Source organism: Lampetra fluviatilis, chromosome 11 (assembly GCF_964198595.1).
Source record: "Lampetra fluviatilis chromosome 11, kcLamFluv1.1, whole genome shotgun sequence".
Taxonomy (NCBI): Eukaryota; Metazoa; Chordata; class Hyperoartia; order Petromyzontiformes; family Petromyzontidae; genus Lampetra; species Lampetra fluviatilis.
In genome coordinates, this window is record NC_136285.1 from 13,589,670 (window position 1) to 13,617,637 (window position 27,968).

At 52.3% G+C, this 27,968-nt stretch overlaps 1 protein-coding gene across 4 annotated transcripts in view; it reads left to right on the top strand.

Annotated features, from left to right (window-relative positions):
• Positions 1–27,968, top strand: part of SLC41A2 (solute carrier family 41 member 2) — a 60,958-nt gene that overhangs the window by 16,807 nt on the left and 16,183 nt on the right. For all 4 annotated transcript variants that reach the window (XM_078861048.1, XM_078861051.1, XM_078861050.1 and 1 more), the window contains exons 4-10: positions 10,746–10,853; positions 14,350–14,421; positions 15,099–15,243; positions 16,317–16,463; positions 22,001–22,148; positions 25,261–25,340; positions 25,636–25,770. In XM_078861048.1, the coding sequence (XP_078717174.1) occupies positions 10,746–10,853; positions 14,350–14,421; positions 15,099–15,243; positions 16,317–16,463; positions 22,001–22,148; positions 25,261–25,340; positions 25,636–25,770 (835 nt within the window). The remainder of the gene's footprint in view (positions 1–10,745; positions 10,854–14,349; positions 14,422–15,098; positions 15,244–16,316; positions 16,464–22,000; positions 22,149–25,260; positions 25,341–25,635; positions 25,771–27,968) is intronic.

Sequence of the window (27,968 nt, forward strand, 5' to 3'; positions counted from 1 at the left end):
TTGTAGGATGAACGTTGAGATTTATAAGGACACGGGGTGACCAATAAGGTCTGACTTGGGCTGTAAGAAGGTAGGCCCTGATAAGGGGTTGACAGGTATCGTATTCATTCATATAGGTACACAGTCATAAGTATTTGGTACATAAGCATTGCAAATTCCGATTTAAAGCTTTCGTGACTGCAGGGATTCATCGTCTTGGTTTTTTTTTTCTTCGGTAAAGTCACGTAGAAGGGAAGTAATACAATAATTCATTTTATTATGTTTTATTTTTATTATTTTATTACTTCCCTTCTACGTGACTTTACCGAAAAAAAAAAACCAAGACATTGCAAATTCCTTCGTACATTCAAATGCTTTTTTGATGACCAGGTGAGGCCCTACTGAGGCAACCTTTGTCCTTCCAGGTGAACCTGGGCCAAGCGGTGCAGGAGCCGTGTGATTAACACGTCAAGAGCAAGAGTGTAATTTTAGCTTAAACCCTGTTGAGATAATGAATGAATCAGTTATAACAATGCAATGTGGAATATAAAATCGCACTTCGTATTTCAATGTAATTCATCGTTAAATCAAGGTGTAAGGTGTTGTCTAAAAGCGCTTTGATTTATTTGCCAATTCCAAGTTTACGAAACCTCTCCCCATGTATGAGGAACGCCATCAGAAATCAGAATCTGTCTGCTGGAGGAATTGGATGAGCTATGGCAGTCTGATTCACATATCTCTCTTACTCCAGTCGGGGCGAGTCAGAACGTTTTTCAGTTCAGTTCATGTATTAGGTAGAGCCCTGTGAGCCATTCGGCTCTTGACTCGGGTGCAACCGCAACAAACAAAAACATGAACAAGGAACATCTTAAAGTGACTACGCGCAAACAGAAATATCCAGGAAAAAACAGCAAAGTCTTCCAGAAAAAGCACCGTATATCAACGCTGTGTTATAACGTTACAACAACACACAATACAAGCAACATAAATAGGAGAGCAACCTATAGGAAAGGTAAACAAATCACTTGAAAAAAATCTACAAATATAACGAAACGTTTTTATCTTACCAGACAGGTCAAGCCCACTGAGCTATTAGCTGCTTTTTCAGACGCGACCAGGCCACAAGTGACAGTTCAACGATGTGGCTTATCACGTGGACATTTAGAGCACCAAAATAACCTAAACGCACGTTATGGAAAGAACAGCTTCTAAATGTCGCCAGACGTCACGTCGGAATTTTTTTTTGGGGGGGGGCATCTTAAATCGCCAGGGTTTGAACGTGGGATTAATAAACCAGACGAACCGGTTTGGGAAACCCCCCCACCTGCTTTGTTAGAGGCATTCATATCGTGCCAAACGAGCAACACGGTCGCTACCCATTCTGTGTGTAGCTCCAGCCTTCCCCATTGATGCCGTGTGGCTCGTTGCTGCTTGTTGGTGTTGTTGGGGGTGTCCCGGCTGTCCCTGGCACTTGTTGTTGTTGTGGTGGTTGCTTGTCCCGGCTATCCCTGCTGCTTGTTGTTGGTGGTGATGCTGTCGTTCCGGCTCTCCCTGGCGCTTGTTGTTGTTGGTGGTGCTGTCCCGGTTGTCCCTGGTGCTTGTTGTTGTTGTTGGTGTTATCCCAGATGTCCCTGGCGCTTGTTGTTGATGATGGTGGTGGTGGTTCTGGGTCTCGAATGCTGCTGTGATTCCCAGCCGTGAGAGTCTGAGCCAGAGCAACAAGTCAGTATACAACCTAAAGTCGCAAAACGTCAGTACTACCGATGTATTTACACGGCCAATAACAGTCACTGACTTGATAACCCACAGTCATTTTAAACTCTTATCACAAAATTCACTCTTAATGGCCACGTCAAGCAATTGGAGCCACTAAATTTGAGCCACCCCACTGTGGGACCGACGAGTGAGATATCTGATCTGGGCTTGTTGGAATTGAACGCCAACCCCCCTTCTACACCAATGCACATTTAATTTAAGTTACATTTTGGTAAAGCATCCCAAGACGTGATTGCATTTTGACGCTCGATCAATTGAAATTGCTGATACGCTGGCGTTTGCGCTCAGATCGGCAGTCTCGGTGGTTATCTTTAATTCCCCGACAGCTCCGATGTAGACCGGGGGTAGATAATCGCATTGAGCTGTCACCATCTTTCACGATCCATCGCAGGATAATGAAAGATGGAGACGTCTCGGGGAGGGCTTCAACCACGGCTGATGATGAAGATGATGATCCCACTGTCAGGCATGAGGGGAGATGCACTTTGTGTTCAACATCAATCCATATTTACACCCACGTGACGTGCTACGGTCATGGAAAGTGCATGCCATGTACAGCCCTTAGTACATCTACCTCTGCACGAAGGCCTCGCCCACGCCGTGTCCGTCATAGGGGCTGTTTGAACATTTCTTGTCCAAGTTGGTCCGTGCAGGTCGCGCTGAACGGGGAACACCCACGACCGGTTCGGTTATCACTCGCCACTGATGCTATAACCGTGGCCGGAAATCGATCTCGGGTTTGCAAGGTTCACTGCGTGGCACGTTTAACCACCGGGCACACCGTGGGGACCCTAGAAATTGGCTCCGTCGGCACGACACTCTGTCGCCGTCGCTTTGTGTTGTGCGGTCGCAGTGATTGTAAGTAGGAGTGCACGGGGTTAATCTGTCGGCGTCGGGGCCGGGGCTGGCTCGTTTAGATCCGCGTTGGGGTGTGAAATCTTCACTCGGGGATCAGTGCAACAAAGAGGCTGTTGAGACCTTCTTTAAGTGTAAACATTTCGCCAGCTGTAAGTCGGGCTGGTACACACTGTTGTACGCTCAGCTGCGGTGTGAGCAGGTTATCATCACCCACGGGTTATCGATGTGGTCATGCGATCTGCGTCGCCCACGCGCTTTATCGTGAATCTCCGCCTTGCGATTTTATCGACGGGTCGTGTAGCAATCGCGCGATCGCTCTTCTCGCCGGCCGCAGCAGCCGTTGCGAGTTCCTCGCTTTGCTTCCCAAGCGTGCTTGCGGATTGCGCAACCCTCACGGCCACTGGGGTCGCTGCACCTTGTCACCACCCTCCGACTTCTGGAGACGCGTCCATGACCAGTGCCTTCCACCACCACCACCACCTTCTTCTTCCGTTCACCGCTTTCTCTTGGAGTTCAGGAAGAGTCTAACTTGTCGCTCTCTGTCCACCTCATCCAGCCACCTCATCTGTGGTCTGCCCCTTCTTCTACTGCCCTCTGCCATTCCAAGCATCGACTGTTTTCGCTCCAGCACTTGATCTCCCCCAACTACATGACCGGGGATCGCTGGCTCTCCGGATCTCCGGCCAAGATTAAAACATTTGAACCCCATCGCGTGCCACTTTTCGCCCTTGGACGCGTCGTGTTTTTCTGCAAACAAATATTTAGCAATTAAAAACGATTACGCGAAATTTGCGATATTGCGAACATTCCTTCTGCTTGGTCCGAAGCTGTAAGTCGATAATCCGCTTAAGGATTTACACTTGCATATTTGGCATCTAAACATATTTATGGGTAGTCGCACAAACTTACAAGCGGCCACGGTTGTCAACTTTAATTACTTTGGAATTTAGGCGGAATACATATTTATGAGTGGGATTGAAATTTCACTACCAATAATAATATATTTTAAAAAATCAATGGAGAATTAAAGTAATCTGAAATACTGTCCGGGGTAGGCTTAGTGCATCGGAGACGCCACTGCCGCCCTCCATTCTCGGCCGGCATCATCTCAGATATTCACTAGGCGATGCCTGAAGACGTCCACTAACTCACTAACCGAGCCTGATAAATATACCCATTGCCGATCAACGTGCTTTACAAAACGCGCAGACACCGGCGTGGGGATCTCTTCATCCAGCAGTGGATTGACAAAGGGGGCTGTAAGTTATTATCATCATTATAATTTTTTTTAGTAAAACTGATCTGAATTGAACAAAGGAAAGTTTCACTGCTGCGGCTGTTGTGGGTGTTGCTGCCCCCGGTGACGTTGTTGGCCGGGGCCAGGCCGCACGTGCCGGGCGCACGTGCCGGGCGCGGTTAACAAAATAGGAAGAGAGCGGCGGGCGGGCGGTCGGGCGGGTGACCGGCAGATAAACCACCGCTGCTGTCAGGCAAACAAAGACATGTGGCCTGGCAGGGTCGGGCGCGACCTCACCCAGCGAGCTCCGTGTCGCCCCGCGTCGCCCCGCGTTATCACCTAATTAAAAGGAATAGCGGCACAGGGACGGGGCGGTGGACGGGGGGGGGTTACGCCTCTTCCTACCGCCCATGGACACCGACTAAAGTATAGCAGCACACCGGTGTGCCGAAAATAAGAAGGTTTTAAATCGTCGGTGCATATCTCACCCGCTGTGATGCGCATATAAAAAAAATGGACGTGGGTCCTGCGGTTTTCTTCCAAACAATGCCCTGACATTCGAAATTGTGGGAGAGGATTTTTTTTTTGGAAAGGACAGGGGATTAAAAAAATGGTGACCATTGTTTTTATAGTTCTAACCTGGTGTGACCCAGGTAGGCCACCCTCGCAAAAGAGGCAATGTGTCACGCGCCTCAACGGGCCCTCTATCTCATCCTCTGGTTTGAAGAGGGCAATACTCTTTAATCGCTTTATAAAACTCTCAGCATTACTCATCCCTAAAAAATCGTCTGCCTAGCCTCCTAAAATTCCAGTGGGCGTACCGTGAAGCATTCCTTTTGCCGCCATAACCTTTCGCGCAGTTAAAAGCTGCACAAGGGACGGTGACAATAACTTGAAGGAAAAAAACGAGAATATATTGCGAACGGTTGACGTTTTCTTGTTACCGCCCCCCCCCTTTCATCTGTTTGCTCAGTGGCTTGTGCGGCCACGTGGCGTGGGTTATCGGGTTATTCGCGATGTGTTTACCCAAGCGCCCTCATTAAAATAAAACAACCGGTCACTGGCGTGCAGGTGTATCCATCAATTTGTGGTGCACGCCCTTCGTAAAATCGAAATAAATATTAAACTGCGACTGACATCAACAATTACGTGACTTCCGCCCGCCAGCCTCGTTTTTTTTTATTGCTGCCCCCTCTCTCCGTGCAGAAAAAAATGATCTCATGTGTTTTTATTGGCCTCGGTTATGAAGAGATTATGCAGGCAGCCACCTCAAATGACAACTCAGTCATCGCTTTGATGGGGGGGGGGCGGTGTGAGCCGCAGAACTGCGCCAAGTGTTTGAATCAAGAAAAAGATTAATCAATGGGTGAAATGCAACATATGAAAAATTCGTAAAACTTCAATAACTTCTGAGACTCGTCATCTGCATCTCTCTCTGTCTCGCCAGCCGAAAACCATATGCGGTGTCAAATAAAATTCGTTTGAAAGTTCATTTTGTTTAACCAGCTGAGAATTCAAGATACTAGGATGAAGTCTCATTTGCAAGAGTGACCTGGGGGCATTAGTCTGCCCGTAGGGGAGCAATGATTGTCACGTATAGGCCCAGTTTAGCAACTTGTGGCTAATTTTGGAATTTGGATAAATTGGAATCCTGCTTACATCTGCAGCGGCACACTGATAAAATTCCTCCGTGCCTAACGAACCGCTCTGTTACGTAACATCGACTCTCACTCGCTTGTTTGTACACCGTCGTCTATTGCGAGCGTTTGCCGACTGCTAATTGTCTGAGTTTTGCTTGCGTGGTTGGGGGCGGTGGGGGGGGTAGAGAGGGGAGAACAGTCCTCGCCCCGTAGCTGCGTGCCGGCACGCGGAGCGGTATCTCGTATCGATCGGAAGGTTTCGCCGTGCGATTGGCGCCAGCGGCTGCTTTTGGCAGGGGATCAAGTGTGGCGTCGGCGGTGGCGCTAAGCTGCCGCGTGGTGCGTGTTGTGGCATTGCCACGTCCGCGATGTTCCACGGGACTTACGCTCTCATCGCTTTGCCGGGTCACATGTCCTTCTCTTAACCGGGCAAGAGCCCATTGACAAATATTTACCCCGTTTCCAGTTCGCGTCTTTTTTTCCAACGAGTGCCGCTCAATCGGATAAAATTTGTTGGGGAAATCTGTGATGACAATAATACATTTGGTTTTTATCCCTTTTTAGTGTTTCCCCACGTATGTGTGGATCTTCTCCGGGGTTCTGCGATTTCCTCGCACTTGCCAATCACTCATGAGTGGAACTGGCCGAACGGCCCAGCAGCGCGCGCCTGATTAAGGGTCTTGACACTTTGGCGTATCTCGGTAAATAAAGGACATTATTCATATTGTTATTATAACAGGGCTGTACGAGCAGCACAGTGGTTAGGACAATATACTATGAACCCAACGACTTGAGTTCGATTCCCAGCTATGGCTAACACTAGTGGTGAGCAATATCGGTCCGACGATCCACCGTTCATGAACCCGCAGCGGCTGCGTGGTGAAGTATGGTCAAACGAGGTCCTTGACCGAGCACGCCACGGGCAAGCCGACATGTGGTAGTGGATTGACGGAGCACTGTAAACATTATCTTAATGACGGTGGATAACGGTCTCCCGGCGAGGTCGTCAGCCACTACTCCGCGATCCGCCTTCATCGCCCGAGTTGGGACGCGTGGACAAACAAAATGAAAACACCCCGAGTGGAGAAAGATCATCGCCTGACAGCTGCGTAATCGGCGAGCGTTTAAAGTTTACGAGCGCCGGGAAAGGTATCCGCAGGCTCTGGATCAGGTTGGCTCTCGCGAAGGCGTGCGATTGTGTAACGAGCGGGCGGTTCGGGGTGGATTTCCACGTGGGCTAGCGCGGCTTTGGGCACGCGGGTGCAAATGGTGCCTCCTCATCCCACATGAGAGGGATTAACCTAATCGCCTGTGCGTGTACGCTCGTGTGTGTGTGTGTGCGTGCTTTCGTACGCGTACGTGTGCGTGTGTCTGTGTGCTCGTGCATGCGTGGGCGTGCGTGCGCGTGCATGCGTGCGCGTGCGTGGGCGTGCATGTTTGCCCGAGATGAGCTGTGGCTCTGGTTAGCAGTTTGCGCCACCAACCCGGCAGATGGAGTTCGATTCCCGCTCACAGCTGACATCAGTGACGAATATCTGAACCAAGTCCTAAGCCTCCCCTAGGTCTTAAATGAGTACCTTGTTCGGTGTGTAAACATCGCCAATGGGGAGACAAAGACGGCTGGGCATGGGGTTCGCCAAACCAACTTGCTCGTGTGCCGTGACGGCACTTGCCCCACCAGCCTGTTAAAGGCTATACAAGGGGAACTTTGTCTTTGTGCGTGCCCACGTGCTCGTGTTATTCCATTTCCTGTGAATAATAACAAGAGAATTCCGTGCAGAATTATAAAAGGACGTGAATAAATAATGAGCTTCATTGAATAACCAACATTGGAAATACGTCTAATCAATCGTTGGCGGGAGATGGGATCAGGGTTTTGCGTTGGCGCTTATTTGAGAAAGCCGCCCCACCCCCCCACCCCCCGTGTCCATTTCTCATCCCTGAGCCTCCCCAGTAGGGTGTCACCTGTTAGATCAACGTCGCTGCTTAACCGAGTATTATGGAGAACAGCCATACATGAGACACTGCCGGACCCACAATTGTATTGAAACATTTAGCACAACCTATGAAGATGAAAACAATGAGATACAATTTTGTTGTTGTTGAAATATCATTTTTTTTATTCCGTGTGTTCATGTTTGTTGTTGGCTTTTCCCCCATTTCTATCCTGATTTCGCTCGCGGCATCATGCAATGAGTGAAAGCATCAATTGAGAACTCTCGTACGGCGGTGCGGAGAACGACCCGCGGAAGCAGATATCACAGAGCTACCTCTGAGATCCCTTCAAGTGACCTCTGGTGCACGCAGTAAGAGGCACTGCCATCTGTGGCAGGGCACAGCAGTGTTCATCGCATGACAGTCAAAGCAATGCTTGCAATTCTCCGGCACGAGACCAAATTGATTGTGATGGTGCTGTTTGTACGATCACTGGTGACGGGGCTGAAACCACTTCCGCGTTACACTTGAGAACCCAGTTTAATAATTATAGGCAGCTGCCTTGATTTGAACTCGGGTTGTAATGAAACCCAGTTGCCTGCATTAAACTCGGGATCTCAACTGTACCAGCTCAGCGCTGTGACCTCTGACCTACCTGGCCACCTCCCCTTCTGAACGTTCTCAACGCCGACATCTGCACGCCCAAGGGAACTCGATGATTTAATATTTAACGTCTTTCAAGGCAGCTGCCGTTTGGCAGACGGAATGAATCGGGAACGAGTTGGCAAAAAAGTGGGCAGACGTGGCAGAGAGCGGCTTCGCGTCCACGGGCAGAGCAAGTCGGGTCAATGCGCGAGTCGCACGTCGCTCGCTCGCTCGCTCAGCGGTCGGGGCGTCCCCACATTGCGCCGCGTCCTCGCAGATATTGATCGGCTCTCTCACTTGGCTTGTTTGGGGGCAAGATGAATAGCGGTTTCCGTGTCGCTGTTTGCTTTATTCCCGCGCGCAATCGCTTTTAGTACGTAGCCGGAGCAAAGCCGAGCGGCGGTCGGCGGTCTATCGGAATGCTGGCGTGAGAGGGAAAGGCGCAGCCCTGCAATTGCCGTGCTCAAGCCACCGTTGGCAGAAGGGGCCTGCAACTCGAGGGAGCTCGAGGCAGCCCAGCGGCGTTCAACTAAACTGAGTCGTGAGGAGTAAAGAGCGGTGCAGCAACATCGATTGTTGTACTGTACTTTGGTTTGTGCTCCCCCAACCTTCAACAACAACCTGTACCGACCGGTGCGGGGGTCAAATAACCCCCATGCCCAGCACAGCTTGGGAGGAGGCCCTCATCCAGGAGTCGATTGACAACAGAGTTGTGCGTGTAAATAAAACAAGTATCATCCTGAAACATAACCAATGAAACTCTATTCGATTGATATGCAGCTGCTGCTGTGCTCACAACACGAGGAATCTCCCTCGCGAGACAGCCGGGCAACCGATTCGACAGGACCATCCGTGCAACGAATCAAAATGAACTCAATCTCGGTGGCGGGGTTATACCGTTACATCCGCGACCGTGCGCGCACAAGCGAGCGAGCCTACGGTCGCCCTCGCAACACGCGGCGCGGCGGCGTGCGCACAGCGAGCCCGCGTAGCGGTCGGCGAGCAGCGGCGTCCTCGCAGATTTTCTCGTCGCCGCGTCCTGCGCAGCCGTTGGCGCCCTGCCGGGCCGCACGGTGCCGACCACCCGCGAGCGTCGCGTTCATTTTGACGAAGCGGCCGTGCAACCCACACGGAGCTGGCTGTCTCTATACATAGCCCGGTGCATGGCGCGCGTGCGTGTGTGTGTGTGCCAGTGGGGAGTGGTAGTGTAGTGGTTAGCGCTGTGCTGCACTAGGAACCCGGCGATCTGAGTTCTATTCCCGTTCACACCCACCACCGGTTACGATTATCTGAACCGGTCCTGGGCCTCCCCTAGATCGACTCAGCCTCAATGAGTATCTGGTGCGATGTGTGGACATCGCCACTGGAGAGACAAATGGTGCTGGCCACCCACCCCACGTGTACCGTGCCGGCCATCATACGTGCTCGCCAACAGTACTTGCCCCAAAAGTCTGTCAAGGCTATACGGGGGTTCATTTTCTTTGCGCATGTGGGGGAGTGTTGACTGCAGTCATAATGCAAACAAAATACATAACTCTGATAATGTATGCACTGTCCTTGAAGTTGGGTGTGGACCGATCGACTTCAAGGACAGTGCATACATTATCAGAGTTATGTTCTTTGTTTGCATTATGACTGCAGGTATTGTGGTCTATGCAAACATGACTCCTTGTTAAAAAGGTGTCAGTTTTGTTGCCAGATAGAAGGGTAAAAAAAAATTATCATAAAAATGTTAGCGCCTGTTTTAGTTTTTTTTTTGGAGGGGGTGGAGCATTTCGAGTTAGAGTAGTTTAATCAGGGTAGTTTACCCTTGCATATCTAAAGTAAAATATGAAGTAATGTCTGAAGCAAAAGGTATGATAAGCATTGTTACTATTGTCCACCTGGAGGATTGTCGCGGATCACCGCTGTGCCTGGGCCCGCACTCTGAGAAACACTGAACTGAAGTGCCACTCGACGATTTCCTTTATGCCAACGAAAGCAAACTGATCCAATTTCCAATTCTTATAGCTGAAATCGGCTGAATTCAGTGAAACGAAACACACGATACGTGTAACGCCACGCTGTTGTTGAGCGGTTATTTGTGACCGTGCCTAGACCATCGATTCTCTGCGTGGGAGAACTCTTTAGTCATGGGCGGCTCCCTTCGATTCGAACCCAGGATTTTTGGTGGTGCATTGTTCTCCCAAGAGGGTGGCACAATTAATAAGAAATAATAATTCAGTGCGTTTGGTATTCACGCCGTTATCATAGCACCGTGGTTGTGGCTGTTCATGTGGCCTGTCTCTGTTCATAGAGCACACATTCTTACGACCGATTCATTATCAGACCCAAAGAAACGACATTCAACCTGTCCGCCTCTTCCCCCCCCACCGATTAACAAGCTTACAAAAAAAAATTAAACGAGATAATTGAACGCATTTCAGTAATTGAGTGTCGTAATTTAATTCACATTCACACTGTAATTGGCAATCGTCTGGCTTGGGTTTATTACTTGCGATAATTTTTACAAATCACGCTCCTCTCCTCCTGTGTGCTGCGCTGCGGACGCCGGCCGGAGCGGTGCCGCCGATTGTTTGCGCTCGTGTGTCCCGCTCGTTGTCACCGAGCGCGTGTGTGCGTGCTCGCTGCCCCCCCCCCCTCCCCCCCGTGTGTGCGTGTGTGCGTGCGTGCAGCACTGGCCGGTGTTCAAGCACGTGGAGGAGGTGTTCATCCTCGTCCCGGCCCTACTGGGCCTCAAGGGGAACCTCGAGATGACCCTGGCGTCTCGCCTCTCCACCGCGGTAGGGATTGCGCCCTCGCAGCCGACTTCCTCTTGTCAATGCTTCCGTATGTTAAGGTTGGGTGGGGTGGGAGGGGCCATGATCCGAGATGAACCGAGATGAACCAAGATGTACTCTAAAGTTGCGTTGATGTTTGCGACTTTCCCAATTGAAAACCGGTGAATTCTATTCAAGGATTGCCCCAATAGTTTGAGACATAAACCGGAGTAAAAAAAGGGTTGGCTAATTGATTTCGCTGTAGGCTTTCAGAGACCGTAGGGGCCAGTTGCGGTGAACGAAAATAAATTATATTAATTGTTGAAATTAATTGTATCGTAATTTGTTTTAAAGCAAGCATGTTAAATAATGAATATGCAGTTAAGGTAGTCGCCAAAAAGTGCAATAAAATAACATTTGGACCACTCAGCCTGTGCACTTATTCCGGCTGAATTTACATTTCAGCTGCATTTGTGTTTCAAGGAGAAAAACCTTGGACTGGTTTCAACTTCCCTGACTCACATAATTTGGCGCAGCCTGTTAAATAAGTGGTGCAGTGTCAGAGGCAACAGCATTCTGCAAACACGTGGAGCCATGCAGCAGAGTACACAAAATATCTACAAATATACTGCCTTGGTGGATTACGAGTAATTAAAGAATAAAACAATAATTAAATGTTTCAACACCAAAACAATTATTCAAAGTAACATGTATCAAGCGGATCTCGCCGCGGTGGTGTGATGGTTAGCATGCCGGTCTAAAACTAAACTATAAACTATTTTTTATTTTTCCACGTAAGGCCCACGGAGCTATGTAGCTCTTGTTCAGGAGCGACCTGGCCACAAATGATAGCTCAACGAAGTGGATTATCATCACGTGTAAATATGAACGCATGTCTGGAACCAGATATGCACGTCTGTCCCCCCCAGCGGTATGAATGGGGTATGCCACAGTTAGCCGGTCAACAGGTTGCGTGTGTAAAAATAATAATAAATGAAAATAACTACATTAAATCACGACGTTTCGGAAGCAACAGTTACACCTGATGACGGAGGCTTGTGTTGCTTTTGAAACGTCGTGATTTAATTGAGTTATTTTAATTTATTATTATTATTTTTAGCTACGTGACTTTACCGAAAAACCTAAGAGTATGAATCCTTGCAGTCACGAAAGCTTCAAATCTAGCAATGTTGCGTGTGGTGGGGTAAAGTGTGGATGCTACCACCTCTCCCAAGACGTCTGGCCAGCATGGCAGAGCGCACCAAAATGCCCTTTAGAGAGGCACTCCAGACCTCCCTCTCGTAGAGGCCCTTCTTGCAGTAGTAGCATGAGCAACCAATTCTAGAGCTGCACCCTTTATATATTTATAACTTTTTAGATATTATTAAAAGAAACAAACCCATCCGAGTGGTTTGCAGGAGCCAGACTGGTCACCCGCGCATGCGTGCCAAGTACTGCCTGAAGCTATTGCCGTGGCATTTTTCTCGATATCCAGGATGGGAGAGGGGGACTCTGGGAGGCTTCATGCCTCGCTCGTCCAATGCCCTCCCTCCGTTGAGGAGGTGGTCCTGTGACTCGCGTGGCCGATGCCAAATCAGAGCTGCGAGCCAGCCGCTGCTGAGACCCTGCCGTTTGATTCCGTGTTTCAACCGCCCCGTGATTGAACTGGGTTCTCACGTTGATGGTCTCAGCCCGGCCGTGAATGACTACACAACACCCCCCCCACCCCCGCTCTTTACCCCCCACCTCCGATCCATCCCCCCCCACTCCATTCCTCCCCGACACATGCACCCTTGAGCTCTGAGGTGAGCTTGACGTGTAATTAATTTTCTTTTCAGGGTTTATGAAAGGTTATGCCCCGAGTGAGGATGCCGACGATGCCGATTGAATTTATTATTTTTTTGTTGTTGTTGCATACCTTTAGTTTTTATGCCGTTTCTTTATTTGTTTTGATTACCTTTAGTTGCCGAGGGTCTTCCTTCACTGAATAATTGTTACAAATAGCATTTAGCCCTTTCACATAATTATTGTACTGCGTTTTGAGATGCATTTGGCACGAATGACGCTGTTGTATAATGTTTTGTTTAATGTATGTTTATTATAACCACAGTTGGTTCTGTGAGGGCTTCTTTCGGGACCCTGACACAAGGTGGTGCACTGTGATGCTGGAGGGCTTTCTAGTCGACGTGGCCTTTCGCCTCCTCAGTGGCAGGGTCAGAGATATAGCGGCACAGCGGGAATACGTACGGTGCCGTGTGCTTCCTATGACAAGTCGACACCCTACGTACGGTGCGAAAGAGGATCAACTTACGTGCATACACACCCTTTGCAAAGGAGGCATCAATTGCCAGGGATCTCTCCTCTACCGTGCGGGGTGTTTTGGGTTATTTGACCGCACTTATCTGTGCCGGTCAGTGTGGGTATGTGAAGACTATGAGCATGGATGTGGGAGCGTAGAAGTACAGGACAGCGATCGATTTTGCCGAAGCCGCCCTCGTAACCCCTCAGCCGTCTTGACAACCTGTTTGCGCGTGGCGGTCACCCATCCGAGCACTGTCCGGGCTCAAAATCTGCTTCGCTTCTGAGATCTCTTGAGATCGGCCGTGTTGGTCAATAAGAATATATTGGAGAAAAGCCGATTTTTATATTCTGAAAAACACCGTCCTCCGCCCTTCTCTAATCCTTTATTTATTGGAAGCGCTGCCGCGATTGTTGCCACCGCTGCATCCCCCCCCCCGCCCCCCGCGGTTGCCAAGCAGCTGACGGCTTCGCCGCGCGTGTGCAAAGCAAACATTTGCGCCGCGCCTCGTTGCTCGCGCGGTCAATAGAGACGCGCGCGCGTGTGCTCGTGTGACCGCCGCCGCGCCGGCGACGCGCTCTCGCGGGGATACGAAGCGATACGGCCGGCAAAGGTCGCGGCGGCGGGTTGTCCGCGAATCGAGATTCGGCGTCCCCGGGTGGATTAAGGCGGCGTGGTTTACGCGCCTCGGGACACCGGCGCGGATCTCGCACGATGAGGCGGCGGTGGCGATGGGCGATCGAGGTGGACCGCGACGGAGGCTGGCGATTGCGCCGTGACGACATCGGCCCCCTTTAGCGGAAGCCGCCAGCGCCTCGGTTACAAAGTGGCGCCGATGACGGGCCGTCGTCCATCACTGCAAGTGCTGTCATGATTTCGTTTATAGGATAGCCACACCAAGGCTGTGGTTCCTTCCAGTAGGTGGCACGTGACTAGTCGCCACAGCTGTAGCAAGAGTCGTACTGGGTGTGGTGAGCTGGGTGCGGCAATTTAAAAATTTTGGGGTAAAATTAATCCACGGTTTCCGCAGGTTCGCGATCGTGCTTTTGGTGGCAAATGTCTCCACCGTGCTTTGGAGCCCCCTAGTGACGGCGGAGACGCTTCGCCTCGCTGCGTTGACAGCTGCGACGTCGTTTATCGGCACCGTCAACGCTCGTCGTGGCCTCTCCTGACTCTCCCCCCCATCCCCCCCCCTCTCTCCCGTGCGTCTACCGTGATCAGGCCAACATCGGGCACATGGACTCTGCCCCGGAGCAATGGCGCATGATCACGAGCAACCTGGCGCTCATCCAGGTGGGAGAGATCGGCGGCCCCCCGCCGCCACGCGCGCTGCCCCCCGTTTAGCCTCCGCTCGCTGCGTAAGCGCCCGACATCCTGTTGACGTCTTTGGGGGGCTCGTAGGCCGATAAGCTGGGTGCCCTCTGCAGGCCCGCAAACGTAGCGTGGGCGACGAGCAGGCCCCCCCACTCCGAGCGTGGTTTTCCCAGCGACAATCGACCGCGCGCTGGCGATTGCTCATTCGCTAGGTTTTTGTCAGCTCGCCTGAGCGGTGGTGGCTACGCACGCTCGAGGGTTGGCGGATCGGTGCACAGATGTTGCGAGACTCCCCCTTCCCGTGGGCGTTGTACACTGGCTCGCCGGGAGAAGGCGGCACAGCTAGTGGACTAATCGCCTCCTGTTTCCATCTGTTCGGGGAATGAGTGTGGCCCGCTCGCATGCATAAACACTCATTAATTGGCTGAAAAACGAAACGATCAACAACACGTGTTATTTACTCCTCTAAACCCTTCTTATTACTCTTTGGTGAAGCTTCACGTTGATATTTGAGAACGCTGGGACTTGCAGCTTGGGTGTGCATCTCTTTAAGAGCCCATAATCAAATATCTATCTGGTTTATTTTCAGGTCGCGTCCTGCTTCAAACGAGAGTGATGCGTCGGGTTGACTCGATGACGTCGTTGTGAGCCCACAGGTCCAGGCGACGGTGGTCGGCTTCCTGGCGGCGATTGCCGCTGTCATCATGGGCTGGATCCCCGAGGGCAACTTCGACCTCCACCACGCCGTGCTGCTGTGCGCCAGCAGCGTCGCCACCGCGTTCGTCGCCTCCCTCATTCTGGGTACCCTCCCCCGCCTCTCCCCCGCGTCTTCCCCGCGTCTCCCCCGCGTCTCCCCCGCGTCTCCCCCGCGTCTCTCCCAGGCCCACCATCCTGCGCTAACCTAGCTCCTTCATCACGCATAGTCAGCGGAGGACCGTTGCCCCAAACGTGTGACCTCTTGCGACAGCGTGCGCATGAACTGCTCTTGGCTGCCGTACGCCGGCATGTCTCGGGTGATTTGTTTCATCCACGGATCACAGGGGACGGGGGGGGGGGGGATGGCCACAGGGGTGGCCACAGGGACAGTGCCATTCCTTTGAGGATCGTGGTCCTCACTTCGAACGTTGACCATCAACTGAGAGATAACTGATGGAACCCGCTCCTTCCGATGGATGTTTTTGGGTTCGGCCGCGTGGCAGTGGTTTCATGCCAAGGTTCTTGTCATTAACTCCACCACCACCACCACAGGACAAAATTGTTACGTTTACAAAGATGTTATTTACGTGCGCTATGTGTTAATCAAATTCTGACTCATGATGCTGCTCCTGATCGGTGGTTGAAGACTTTTTGGGATTAGAATTTAACATCAACAAAGCGACCTTGTGCTCAAACTGCTTGGAGCATCATCAGGCAGTCAGCTCGGAAATCGAGCGGGCTCCATTTGTTGTCTCTGTAGCACCTTCCGTCCGTCCAGGGCCTGCCCCGCAAGCCCAGCTAGGTTCGGCCCGACCGGCCATGCGCTGTGATGGAATCTAGTAAAAGGCGCGCTCACCCAGCCGCACCCATTCACCCAGCCGCCGTCCGCTATAGTTTCACTCACCCAGGTCGTCAGGGTTTTTTTAAAGTTGTCATTCGATGCTGCTGCCCCTAGGACTTCTTCACAGATGCTGAATGCTTTTGATTTAGATCGGATTGGGATATTTTGTAAGCTGCTGAGAAAGGCCAGATTTGAAACTTCAGACACTGGTGATGGAGATGATTATGACAGTGGTTGTGATGATGATGATGATGATGATTGTTGATACTGGTGATGATGATCGATGACGACTGGTGGTGATAATAGCGATGATGTCGCCGGCTCGGACTGCGCGTAGGCCTCATCATGGTGGGGGTGATCGTGGGCTCCAAGAAGGTGGGGATCAACCCCGACAACGTAGCGACGCCCATCGCAGCCAGCCTGGGCGACCTCATCACGCTGTCACTCCTCGCTGGCATCAGCAGGGAACTCTACGGCTATATAGGTACGCGGCACGGACGAGGCTCGTCATGAAAAAAAAAACAAGATTTAATTTCACCTTTATTTAACGAGATTAAAAACCTCGTTTGCGAGGGGGACCTGGCAAGAAGCCGGCAAAAAGAAATCACCACACACATACACACGCACATACAAAGACAAAGATCCCCCGTATAGCCTTAACAGACTGTATGGGGCAAGTGCTGTTAGCGAGCAACTATGAAGGCCGGAACGGCACACGAGGGGGTGGGTGGCCAACACCACGCCCGGCCGCCTTTGTCTCCCTAGTGGCGATGTCTATACATCGCACCAGGTACTCATTTGAGGCTGAGTCGACCTAGGGGAGACCCAGGGCCGGTTCAGATAATCGTCACTGATGTTGGCCGTGAGCAGGAATCGAACCCGGGTCGCCAGGTTTGTAGCACAGTGCGGTAACCGCTACACTACCGCTCCCCAATGATTCACACACATACACACACACAATGCGAAATAGTACAATATAAAACATTTAAAACAATTACAACGGTCAATGACATTTTCATCTATCAGAGCTTTGAAAGCGGACAGTGATACCCTCTTCTCCAGTTTAAAAATAGTTTGTAATTCATTCCAGGACCAAGGAGCATGAGAGGGAAATGAAGAATTAAAAAAATGACAATTTAGGATATTTTTATGGTGTTCCGCACCTCCGATTGGCACGGTTGGCTACGTACGTTGCGAAAGAAGTTCGACGTCCATGCGTGGATACGTCACAGGCGTCTGGGAGAGAGAACGCGCGTCACAAGCAGCATAGGGCTGCAACAGCCCACAGCCAGCACAGCAAGAGGGACGACCCAGCGAGCGTCAATGCAGTGGCGTGGCCGAGGGAGTTGTGCGTCTCGCGGTGTCGCCACGAGAGGTCGCACTCACTCCGCCCGCAGCTCTCCCCGCCCGCTTTGCCTGCTGCCTGTGTACGCCCGCAGCTTTGTCAACGCAGCGAATTGTGTCGTCAGATCAGCAGCGACTTCCTCCTCGCGACGAATTTTGTTGTTGTTGCTTAAAGCGACTAAAGGCAAATCGAGCGACTTTCTGCGACGAGGGCACGATGCGCTTTTGGGAGCGACTCCCCGCGCGTGTTAAGCGTCCCGCATCGGTTTACGACGTCTTAAAAAACGTAGTGAATTCCCCAGTTATGCTTTTGACCGCTTTAGATGGTTGATTTCGTTGCGTCAAGCGACTTCTTGATGTTCCGCTTGGCAACGTTCCCCCTTTCAGGAGTTGGCAACACCGGAGCAGCGGTCGTCTGCTGCCTTTGTGGGAAAGGACCCCCCCCGGGTTTTGTGACACGCTCGCCTCCGAGCCGGCTCGCATGTAGAGACCACGGTTTGATTCCCGCCGCGGCACCGGTCCGTAAGCTTCGGAATTGCCCCTAGCGTATGGATCTTAAGCAGGGCTGTCACAATTCACCTCCCAATTGCTGTGCTTTATGGTCGTGGAAAATGTTTTCCAAATAGGCGACGGGGAAAAATAATGGCTCGAACGTAAATGGAGAAAATATCAACCATCTTGGCATCACAAGGCCGTGGGGGAGGGGTGGGGGCGACATCGGGAGGTCTTCATCCGGCAGGGGGGGGTGTGCAGGTTGTCGCCGCTGGTGATGGCGATGATATTTTGGGCACCGTTATTTGTTCGAGTTTCTGCCCTCTTACTTTAACGTTTTCATCATCGTAGCAGTTTGTGCCATTTCCGTCTGACAGCGTGCATCAGTGCCCCCGCCCGGACGATGCGATGCATTAGCGTCGCCGTGCAGCGTTGACGTCCGTCTGGACGTTCCAATATCGCATCAAATTATGGATATCGATCCCCCGGCCGCCGCGTCACCTTCGATGTCTCGTGTCCCATCTCCCCGGCAACCTCCGCTGACCCCCCTTCACTTTCGGGGTCGTGACCTTTAGGCCTCGACAATATTTTACCTTTTTCAAACCGGCCGATTAGGGTGAACGATGTTCACGCAGCCGTCGTACCGGAGGCAATTGCTTAGTAAACCCACGTGGTTTGCTTTGTTTGTGTGTCCACGTCGGCAATGTATGTCCAAGGCAAACATACCACATGCGACTCGTATAAGCAAGCAGAAACGGTTAGGTTCTTGCGTTTGAGTTTACTGAGATTCAGCTGCTTAAGCACTTTAAACGGGAAGCGAAGTAGAGTCAAGGATTTAATGAATGGAAAATGAGAAAGGGAACGGGGGATGGAAGAGTGAAGAGAATTGGGAATAAAAGGGGATGGATGGGGGGAGAGGAAGGGAGACATGGGAACGGTGGGTCAGGAGAGATGAGGAGAGGCAAGAGGAAGGACGCTCCACCAGGGCCTCGATGCTGCGGCACGGAAGAGCAGCGTCTGTTTTCACAGCGGGCGGGGAGAGTGGAGAGACTCGGAGTGGGGGTGGCCACACACGAGTGAAGAGATTTGCAGGAGACTTGAGCTGACTCAGCTATATGTGTAGAAGAGGATTTTAAAGACTTTAATCTTTTTTATTTCCAACGTTTCCACCAATCCCAGAATTCTTTAGCCTTGTAGTGCTCAAAGCCACTCGGTCAGAATTCCACCACGGAGCGCTTTGAAACCACAAATTGTTGCGCGTGGCGTTTAGCATTAAAAAAAGAAACTCAATTGAGAACACAAACCAATTTCCACGTCCATAACCTTTGCACCAACCACATAAGGAAGCCATTAAAGTAAACGCTTACAAAACATGTTTGTGACATTTACTGTACATTAAAAAAATAACATTCCAGGCCACGGCGGGAGCTCGGCTCCCATCGCGAGTCGCCAACCGACGGCGTGAAAAAATACGCAACATTTTGCCAAAACTTTTCGCCTCATTCGGTGCGTTGCTGCGTGAGCCACGATGGCCGTGCCCCCGGGGTACCCGGCCAACTAAAGGGGCTCTCCCCCCTCCCTGCGGGACGACCAGCGCCGAACGCAATCGTTGCCGCATGCCACCGCTGCCGCCGCCTCTGCCGCCCCCAGCAGGCGTCGGTCCGGTCGGACTCTTGAGAGGAGCGCGGGGACGTAGGAGGGATTCTACGGGGGGGGGGGGGGGAGGGGCGGCGTGTTTCTGTGTGTGTCCGTGCGTCCGTGCGTGCGTGGGTGCATGTGAATCCGTGTGGGGAGTGGTAGTGTCGCGGTTGGCACGCTGCGCCACAAACCCGGTGACCCGAGTTCGATTCCTGCTCACGGCCAGCAAAAGTGGCAGATGTTCGAACTGGTCCTGGGCCTCCCCTAGGGCCACTTAGCATCAAATGAGTACCTGTGGAGACAAAGGCGGCTTGGGAGTGATGTTGTCAACCACACCCACGTGTGCCATGTTGGCTAAAAGCAATTGCCGCAGCAGTCATTGAAAGGCTATAAAGGAGGTCTTTGTCTTTGTGCCTGCGTGTGCGTGCGTGTGTATTTGTACGTGCATACATAGATGCCAACGTGTGTGTACGTGCGTGGTTGGGTGCGCGCGTGCGCACACCTACAAAAGCGAATTATGTGTGGGGATGAGACGTAAGTGGCATAAGCTGTGCAGCGGAAATGAGGCGACCACAAGCCTTCCCGCTCGCTCGCCCGAATTAAATCCCACCAAAAGGCTCTTTCTGCCCATCGAGGTCCCAGGAGCCGGGTCGGGTGAGTGTGGGCGGTTTCAGGAGGGTTAAAAAAGAAGAAAAAAAACCCTAGACGCTTCAGCAGATTCGTTTCCTTCCTGTGGCCTCACCGAGCCCGGCACCGCGAGAATCGCTTTCTTCTGCGTGACTGTGACCTCGCAAAAGCAGTTTACGAGCATCACAAAAAAAAATCCCATGTTAGAATCATCAAGCAGCAGCCTTGACGAACGGTTAAACACACACTGCATAATACAGTTTTGCGAGTAAAAAAAATGATTGGCATCGAATTGGTTGTCGGGCTTTCAAAAAAAAAAGGAATGTGCACATGGGGGGTGTGGGTGCAGCTCATTTTTCTTGCGTAATGTGCAAGCGGTCGGCTTCAGTAACAGAGCGGAAATTTTCGGGCCTTCCTTCGATTCCTGCCGGGGTGGAGGCTCGGTCGTGAGAGGGCATCGGGTAACTGCTGGGAAAGTGGAGCCGTGCCGATCTTGTTAAGTAAGCAAATTGCCCCGAGCACTTCAGACAGTGTTACGCTTTGATGTGTGGTCTGATATTGGCCTGGATGGGTGTCTAGACTTTGCGATTTTTTGTGCCTGGTTGGGTCATGTGTTTTTACGGAGTCTGAAAATTGCTGCGATTGTTTATTTAACCCACAGTATAATCGACTCTTTGCTCTTGCCAACAAATGCATTTTCTGCGATCGTATTATTCACGCAAATAAACACAGAGGGCCTCCTTGTTATAGCCAACATAGACTGTTGGGGCGAGAGAGGTTAGCGAGGGCCTACGAAGGCCGGCGCGGCGCACAAGACATTGCGTGGAGAACACCATGCACAGTGTTGACCTTTACACACCGCACCGAGTCAACCTAGGGGAGGCCCAGGACCGGTTCGAATATATTCGCCGCTGTTATTCGTCACCGCACCAGCCCTCCTCTCGTGTAAACTTGCACAATCACGCACAGCTGATATTTGCAAAAAATACAATAAAAACATGCTTATTTCACTTGACTAAGTTGATGGCCTCCGTGCATACTTTTGAACGTGATCACATCGCATTCTTGGGTTTTCCCCTGCTACTCTCGTTCTCTCCCACACGCACACATCCTCAAGGATTTTTGGAAAAAAACACTTGTTTCCTGCATTTATAAGCCTTATTCACAACCAGACGAGAAACCCATTAAGACTGGAGTCTCTTTTCGCGACTGAGTTCTGAGAAGCATCCAGAGGGATTTCATCCGAAAAACAACTTGGCAGGGAGAGGGCTGGGCAGTGCCAGATTATCCTAGGAGCAAAAGTAGCTAGATATGCTACAGGCCCCGCACTAGCTTAATCCGGCACTGGGGCCGGGGCGCAGCGGCTTGCGTGCACCGCGCTGTGAGCCCGGCCACCCGAGTTTAACTGCCGTCCGCGGCTAACGTCGGTGGGCGAGCATTATCCGAACCCGGATCCTGGAGCCACAAACCCCCTTTGTCGCCAACCCGTGCCGACCAATGCGGTGAAGTATGGTGAATCAATGCCCATGAGTGACGCAGCATATGGCGGCCTCTATCCAGCAGCGGATAGACGCAAAGGACTGAACATTAGGAGCTAAGAAGCTCATATTCAAGGGCGACTCGGCTTGGCAGACAACATCAATGAAGGCTACAACGTCGGGTGCAAGATAAATGCAAACCAAACTAACATAACGCACGAGGATATGTTTCCAAACAAATTAAAACAAGCCAGAATTTATTGCCCATCGTGAGATGCGCTCGGATGGCCGTGACGGAGAGGGGTCTTCTCCTTGAACCGCGGCTGGTCCTTGCGGTAACGATGGTGCCCCCACAATGCCGCTTACCCAGGGAGTTCCCGAACCGACCTGACCTCGCACGCGCGCGTGTTCCGTGTGTGTTTCGCGTATCTCCGTGCCGCAGAAGTGTTCAAGTTCGTGTCGCCACTCGTGTGCGGCCTCTTCGTGGTGCTCACGCCGCTGTGGGTGATGGTGGCACGCAGGAGCCCGCAGACACGCGAGGTCCTCTACTCGGGCTGGGAGCCCGTCATCATCGCCATGACCATCAGCAGGTGCAATCACGTGCCGGCGGTCACTGCTGCTGTTTTTGCCCACGCCCATCCCACCACGGCCACCGACCGCGTAACGCTCTCCGTAAACTCTGAGAAACCCGTCGGATGGAAAAGGGGGCGTAGCAGGCTGGAAACAAGCGCGGACGATTGAGCGCGCGCAAGGCGACGTCTGGGTGGCCAAAATTCGCGATTGCGACCGCAGGATCGGTGTCCCCATCATGCCTTGCGTGTCACGTGACGTCGCCGTACTGCGTGTGTAACGCCACGGAGCTTCGTTTTAAACGAGGCGTCGGGGGCGACGACGCTCGGCGGACGCGCCCACACGCGTCTCCTCGCCCGCCCCGTTCCCGCGGCCTTGTTCCCAACGGTGACGTGCCGGGCACGATGACAGCACCGGTGTCACGGGTTCCCAATCGCGCTTCTTGCCGTTCGCGATCCCTCCGACCTCGCGGCACGCGGCAGATCGGCAGCCCCGGCACTCGGTGCCAGAGTTTCTCAAACTTCTCCGGTGCCGAGCCGACTCGCTGTTCCGGAGGTCGCGGTCGGGGAATCGCCGCGAGGGTGAACTCGGAGGTGCAGCCATCGCTGCCACGGTGCACGGGCGCGTGCGGGGGATCCGGCCTGCGGGAGCGCGCGGCGCTCTCTAATCTGCTCTGGCACCACGAGTTATAGATTTTGCGCCGAGCTTTATGTTCTAAGCTCATTTTCGGTCCGTCACGCTTAGAAACCAATCAATATATTTTTTTTTTTTATCGGGACCGCGATCAGCAATACTGTGCAGGAAGGTCGGTTTGATTTTTTCTTTTTTTCGTTTACGGTTGTTCTTCTTGCTGTTTTTTTTTATTCTTTTGCGTCGTGGCCGTTAGCGCGTGGGTTTGATTTCTTCGGGGATTGCTGCTGCGAAGCAGCTTAATAGAGTGAGCACCTCCCCATCGCCGTAGTCAGGCGTGGGAGCATATCTTACCCAATTAGGATTGAAGCTTTAGTCCATAACCCATATCTGCGCTGTGCCTGCCGCTGGCACATCTGTCGATGCCCTGTTTCACATTAACATGCAATAAAAATTAGGTACATCCACCGATCCAGCGCCTATATATATTAAAAACAAGCTACGGTAAATGTGCCTAATAATTGCGTCGCTGGCCACCACACTTTCCACAATTGATCAGCTAAAACGAGAAGAAAACGGATAACGTGGATGCAGTTTAATGTTGACACCGCTACGTGAGAACCAAACGTTTTTGGGCAAAATATTTTTTGGTTTACAAATATATATATAAAAAAAAAAATCTTTCTCTGCTCATGATGCTTAATCTTACCAAACGCGTCAACGGGAACACCGGCCTCGTGAATTCTCCCCCGCACGCGCAACCTAACGAGACGGCGCTTTAAAAGCTTTCAAGCATCGGGATTGATCAGCGGTTTTAATCGGCCGCTGCCAATTTTTGTCGCGCGCGACAGCCGCTTGGGCGGCGCCCGTGTCGGCCGGGGTTTCGTGTTGGCCTGGGGTGTAGACGGCATTAATTAATTATGACAATTATTATTTTATCATTACCATTACTGCCTAGCTCGTTTTCCCACAGCTTGTCTTGCGTGCGGAGATGTTTGTGTTTTAGTAGTTAACATCCCATGGTGGCGAGATGTTAACTACCTCGCCTAGCATACAAGAGGTCGTGGGTAAGATCCCTACCCTGACGTCTGTGTATTTGTAGTTGCGGCGTCTCTCCCCGTGGTCGCGTGGATTCTTCCCTGGGTCCTCTGGTTTTTGCCTCCACATTTAGAAACGCGCGTTTAAGAGTATTTGGCTGCTGTAAATTTCTATGTGACAAGCCAACTTCGTTGAACTACCATTTTCGACCGCAAACAACGATAAAAATGTCAACGGCCTTCACGTTTTGTCATAAATGCATTCAGGGCACAAGCGAATAAGTGTCAAGCGGAAATAAGTGACGCGTGATGGATTTATCCGATTATCGGCGGTTGTGTTCTGGCCACCGCTGTGCAAACAAATGTGTAAATCACAGCAAACCATTGCAGGATTGATCATCAAAGAGGTACGATTCCGTATTTGGAACATGCTAAGTTACGTAACTTTGCGCGAATACTTTTTTGCTGGGTGGTAGAGCGAGCGGGCGGCTCGCAACGGGAAGGTTGGGAGTTCAAACCCTGATTGGGGGTTGATTAATCCCTCTAGGGTTGATAAAATCAGGACCACTTCGTGATGAAGTCTACCGTTGTTGTCCTTTGGGTAGACGCCTCTTGCCATAGGAATGTGGAAGTGCCATAACTCGCTCAGGAGATGAGCACCGCCTCAAATGCTCGCTTGAGATGGAAGTCACCGTTTCTGCGATTTCATAATTGAAACCAAAATGTCTGGCTGATTTTTGCAAAGTATATTTGTTCATAACCCTCTCACTTTTCCCCAGCATTTATTCTCAAAGCTGTGCCACGTGTGCTGTTCCTTATGATGTGCAGCTCGAGATGAGCCACCTTTTTTAAAAGTGACTTCCGTCTGATCTGTTTTACTTTCCATAGGGCTTTTAACAAAAATAATTGCTTTCTGCAAAAAATAATTGGGAGCGGCAACGTGCATTGCACTTCGTTCTCTTGAATTGATCTCCATCGTTAACGCGGATACCGAGCGCCCGCGTCTGTTGTGCCGCGTTGGCGTGGTCACGGGGTGAACTTCACACGCGCGCGCAAACTGCCACTTTCCAGAATGCCCTTCCCACCCAAAACCCAGCTCCGGCCCCATCTGCGATGGAAAGGAACATATGGACTCACTCTGCCGCTCAATCACGGCCGGAGAACCAATTAAATGTTTAAAAATCCCTAATCGGAATTCGTTCGCCTCCCGGGGGCGGCAGTTAATAGGATAGGCAACGTCTGCGCCGCAGCCTGTCGATGAGCAGGCCGCGTGCGGTGGGGTAAAGTGTGGGTACTCGCGCCAAGACGTCTTGCCAGTGTAGAAGCGTCGGTGAAATTACCCTCGAATCGGCTCCCCTTTATCAACCCGTGCTGTCAGCGTGTCGCACGGCCGGGCGAGTTCCAACCGCCAATTGCCGCGTTGCTCACCGCTTTTCCCACCCCTCCCTGAATGTCCGGTCCACAGCATCGGGGGCCTGATCCTCGACCGCACCGTGTCTGACCCCAACTTCGCGGGGATGGCCGTGTTCACGCCCGTCATCAACGGTGAGCAGGGACCGGCCTGCCTTCTCTCTTGGGGCTGAGCGGGACTGGTTTTTTTTGTCCTACCGACTCGGATTGCGCCATGGGCAGCGTCACGGCGGCACGACGCGGAGCCTCCACCTCCGATACGCAACCCTTCATGTCGGAGAATGGCCCACGGAAGCGGATATCACCGAGCTACGCCTGAGTTCCGTTCCGGTGACCCTCTCTGGCCCACGCACGGCGGAGGGTGGCGGTCGACTCCGCTCAGTGCCCCGTCTCTCTCTCGCCGTCTGTCTGTCTGTCCCGCACCCGGCAGGTGTGGGCGGGAACCTGGTCGCCGTGCAGGCGAGCCGCATCTCCACCTACCTGCACCTGCGCAGCCTCCCCGGTATCCTGCCGGACGAGGTCAAGTCCACGTGCCCCACGCCCTGCCGCACATTCTGCAGCGGAGGTACGTGGGGGACCAGAAGGGTCTGTGGGGGCCCTTGCTCCGCCTCCGCCTGTCGCCAGTGTCCTCTGTGAGTGTCCTGCCGCCTTGCGCTTCAGTCGCGTCCCCCGTGTCCCCCGAGTCCCCCATGTCCCCTTGAGACCCCGTGTCCCCCGACTCCCCCGTACTCCCCAGTGATCCCCCGTGCTTCCAGGGCCTCTCTTGCATTCGAGAAATCCACAGTTTTGGGTGGAGACTCATGAAGTTTTTTTTTTCTTCCTTCGGCATATTATGTCAGCCTTTGAGGACATAACCCAGAACACACCTGAGAAGCTCAGCAGGGGTGGGTAAGCCTCGATCGTGCTTGCCGTAGCCAACAGCGGGCTCCGCGTGGTGGTCAGAAGAGGACAGTGCAGGGAAATCCGTCCGTGGCCCCTCCCTCCCCCACCTCCCCACCACCCTTTACCAGCCCAGAATCGCCAGGATGGTGAAGTATGGTCAGGCAATCTACACAACCGACATGGCCTGGGGATGGCCTGCATCCAGCAGTGGATTGACAAGGGAGCCGTGAGATGTTTTATTATTTTTGACTAATAACGATTTCTATGATGACAGAAAAAGCACTCATCCCGTGGCTGGGAGGCCCTGAGTGATGGGGGGCCAGTTGGTATCGATCGGGCGCGAAATGGACAGATAAGCTGTGGCGTTGGCCTCGTTTGCGGCGCAAGATTGCTCCCAGTGATGGCTCTGGCAGCTCCTGAAGCCTGGGGAGCCGTGCGGTGGAATCTGGTGTGAGCACACAGACAAAGATCCCCCGTATAGCCTTTAACAGACTGTTGGGGCAAGTGCCGTGAGCGAGTAGCACCTACGGAGGCAAACACGGCACACGAGGGGTGCGGCGTGGCACGTCCGGCCACCTCCGACTGCCCAGTGGTGATGTCTACACACCGCAACAGGTACTCATTTAACGTTGAGTAGACCTAGGGAAGGCCCAGGACCGATTACAATATTCGCCACCGATATTGGCCATGAGCGGGAATCGAACTTGTGTTGCCGGCTCCGCAGCGCTGTGCGTTAGCTACTGCACTTCCGCTCGCCGCGCCTCCCTTTAGCACGGTTGGCTACGTATGGTGCGAAAGAAGTGCAACGTGCATACGACACACAATAGTGGGCTGACACTGAGCTGACGTTGCAGTGAGCTGACACACCGGCGGAATAGAAAACCAGTGAGCCGACGCAATTGCGCATGCACACACAATTGGGCACACACACACACACACTGGTCAACTGACAACACCAGTGAGCTCCCACGTCAGTGAGCTGACACACCGGCGGGCTGACGCGCCAGCGGGCTGACGCACCAGTCCGATGGCACGCCAGCAAGCTGACATATCAGTCGACTCACACCAGGGGAATGACACCTCAGCGTACTGACAGACACCGGCAATCTTACCCAACACCACTAAAAAAAAACACGCTTACAAACGTGCCCGTCACAAAATAATTGTACCCAGAGGTCTGCAATTTTAGCCGATCCCGTGACGGATTCTCGTTGCCGCTATTTTTATTATTATTATTATACTCGCGGACCTTGAAGCACGCGAGGGCTGAAACACAATGAACAACCCCTTGCCTGATGTACTGTGTCTAAGCTGCGGTCAGGCGCGCAATAATAACAGGGCCATGAAAATGAAAAACGCATCACCTCCAGTCCAAAGCTAAGCCTTAATTAATGAGCTGCTGGCGGTTCTAAACGAATTGGAGAAAAGGTAAACGCGCCTCTGCACACGCACCTTTGCATCTGACTTGCCCAGCCGTGAATTTTAAATTAAAATCGGAGTGCCGGAAAAGCGCATAGCTCACATTAGACCACACACAAATTGGAATTTACATGCACCGCTGATGTGGAAATTTGTCCCAGAGGGTGGGTGTTGCGGGGGTTGGGGGGGGGGGCTGTTGGGGGGAACGCGGACGCATATATTCCGTGCAGGAAACGTTGAGCAGCTGTCGTCACTGGTGGGCCGTGGGTGGCCGTTGAGTTTGGCTCGCGACTCATTATTTAAGATGACGACTGGGTTTTGGCAGCGCCGAGATGCGTCGTGACTGTGCCTGCGCGCTGCCGCCGACGCCGCTGATGTCGCCGCAACGCCCTCTTGATCTCTAACGCCGCTTGTCCGAGACGGGCACGGCCACCGTCACACCCTTCCGTCACGTCCGTCCGT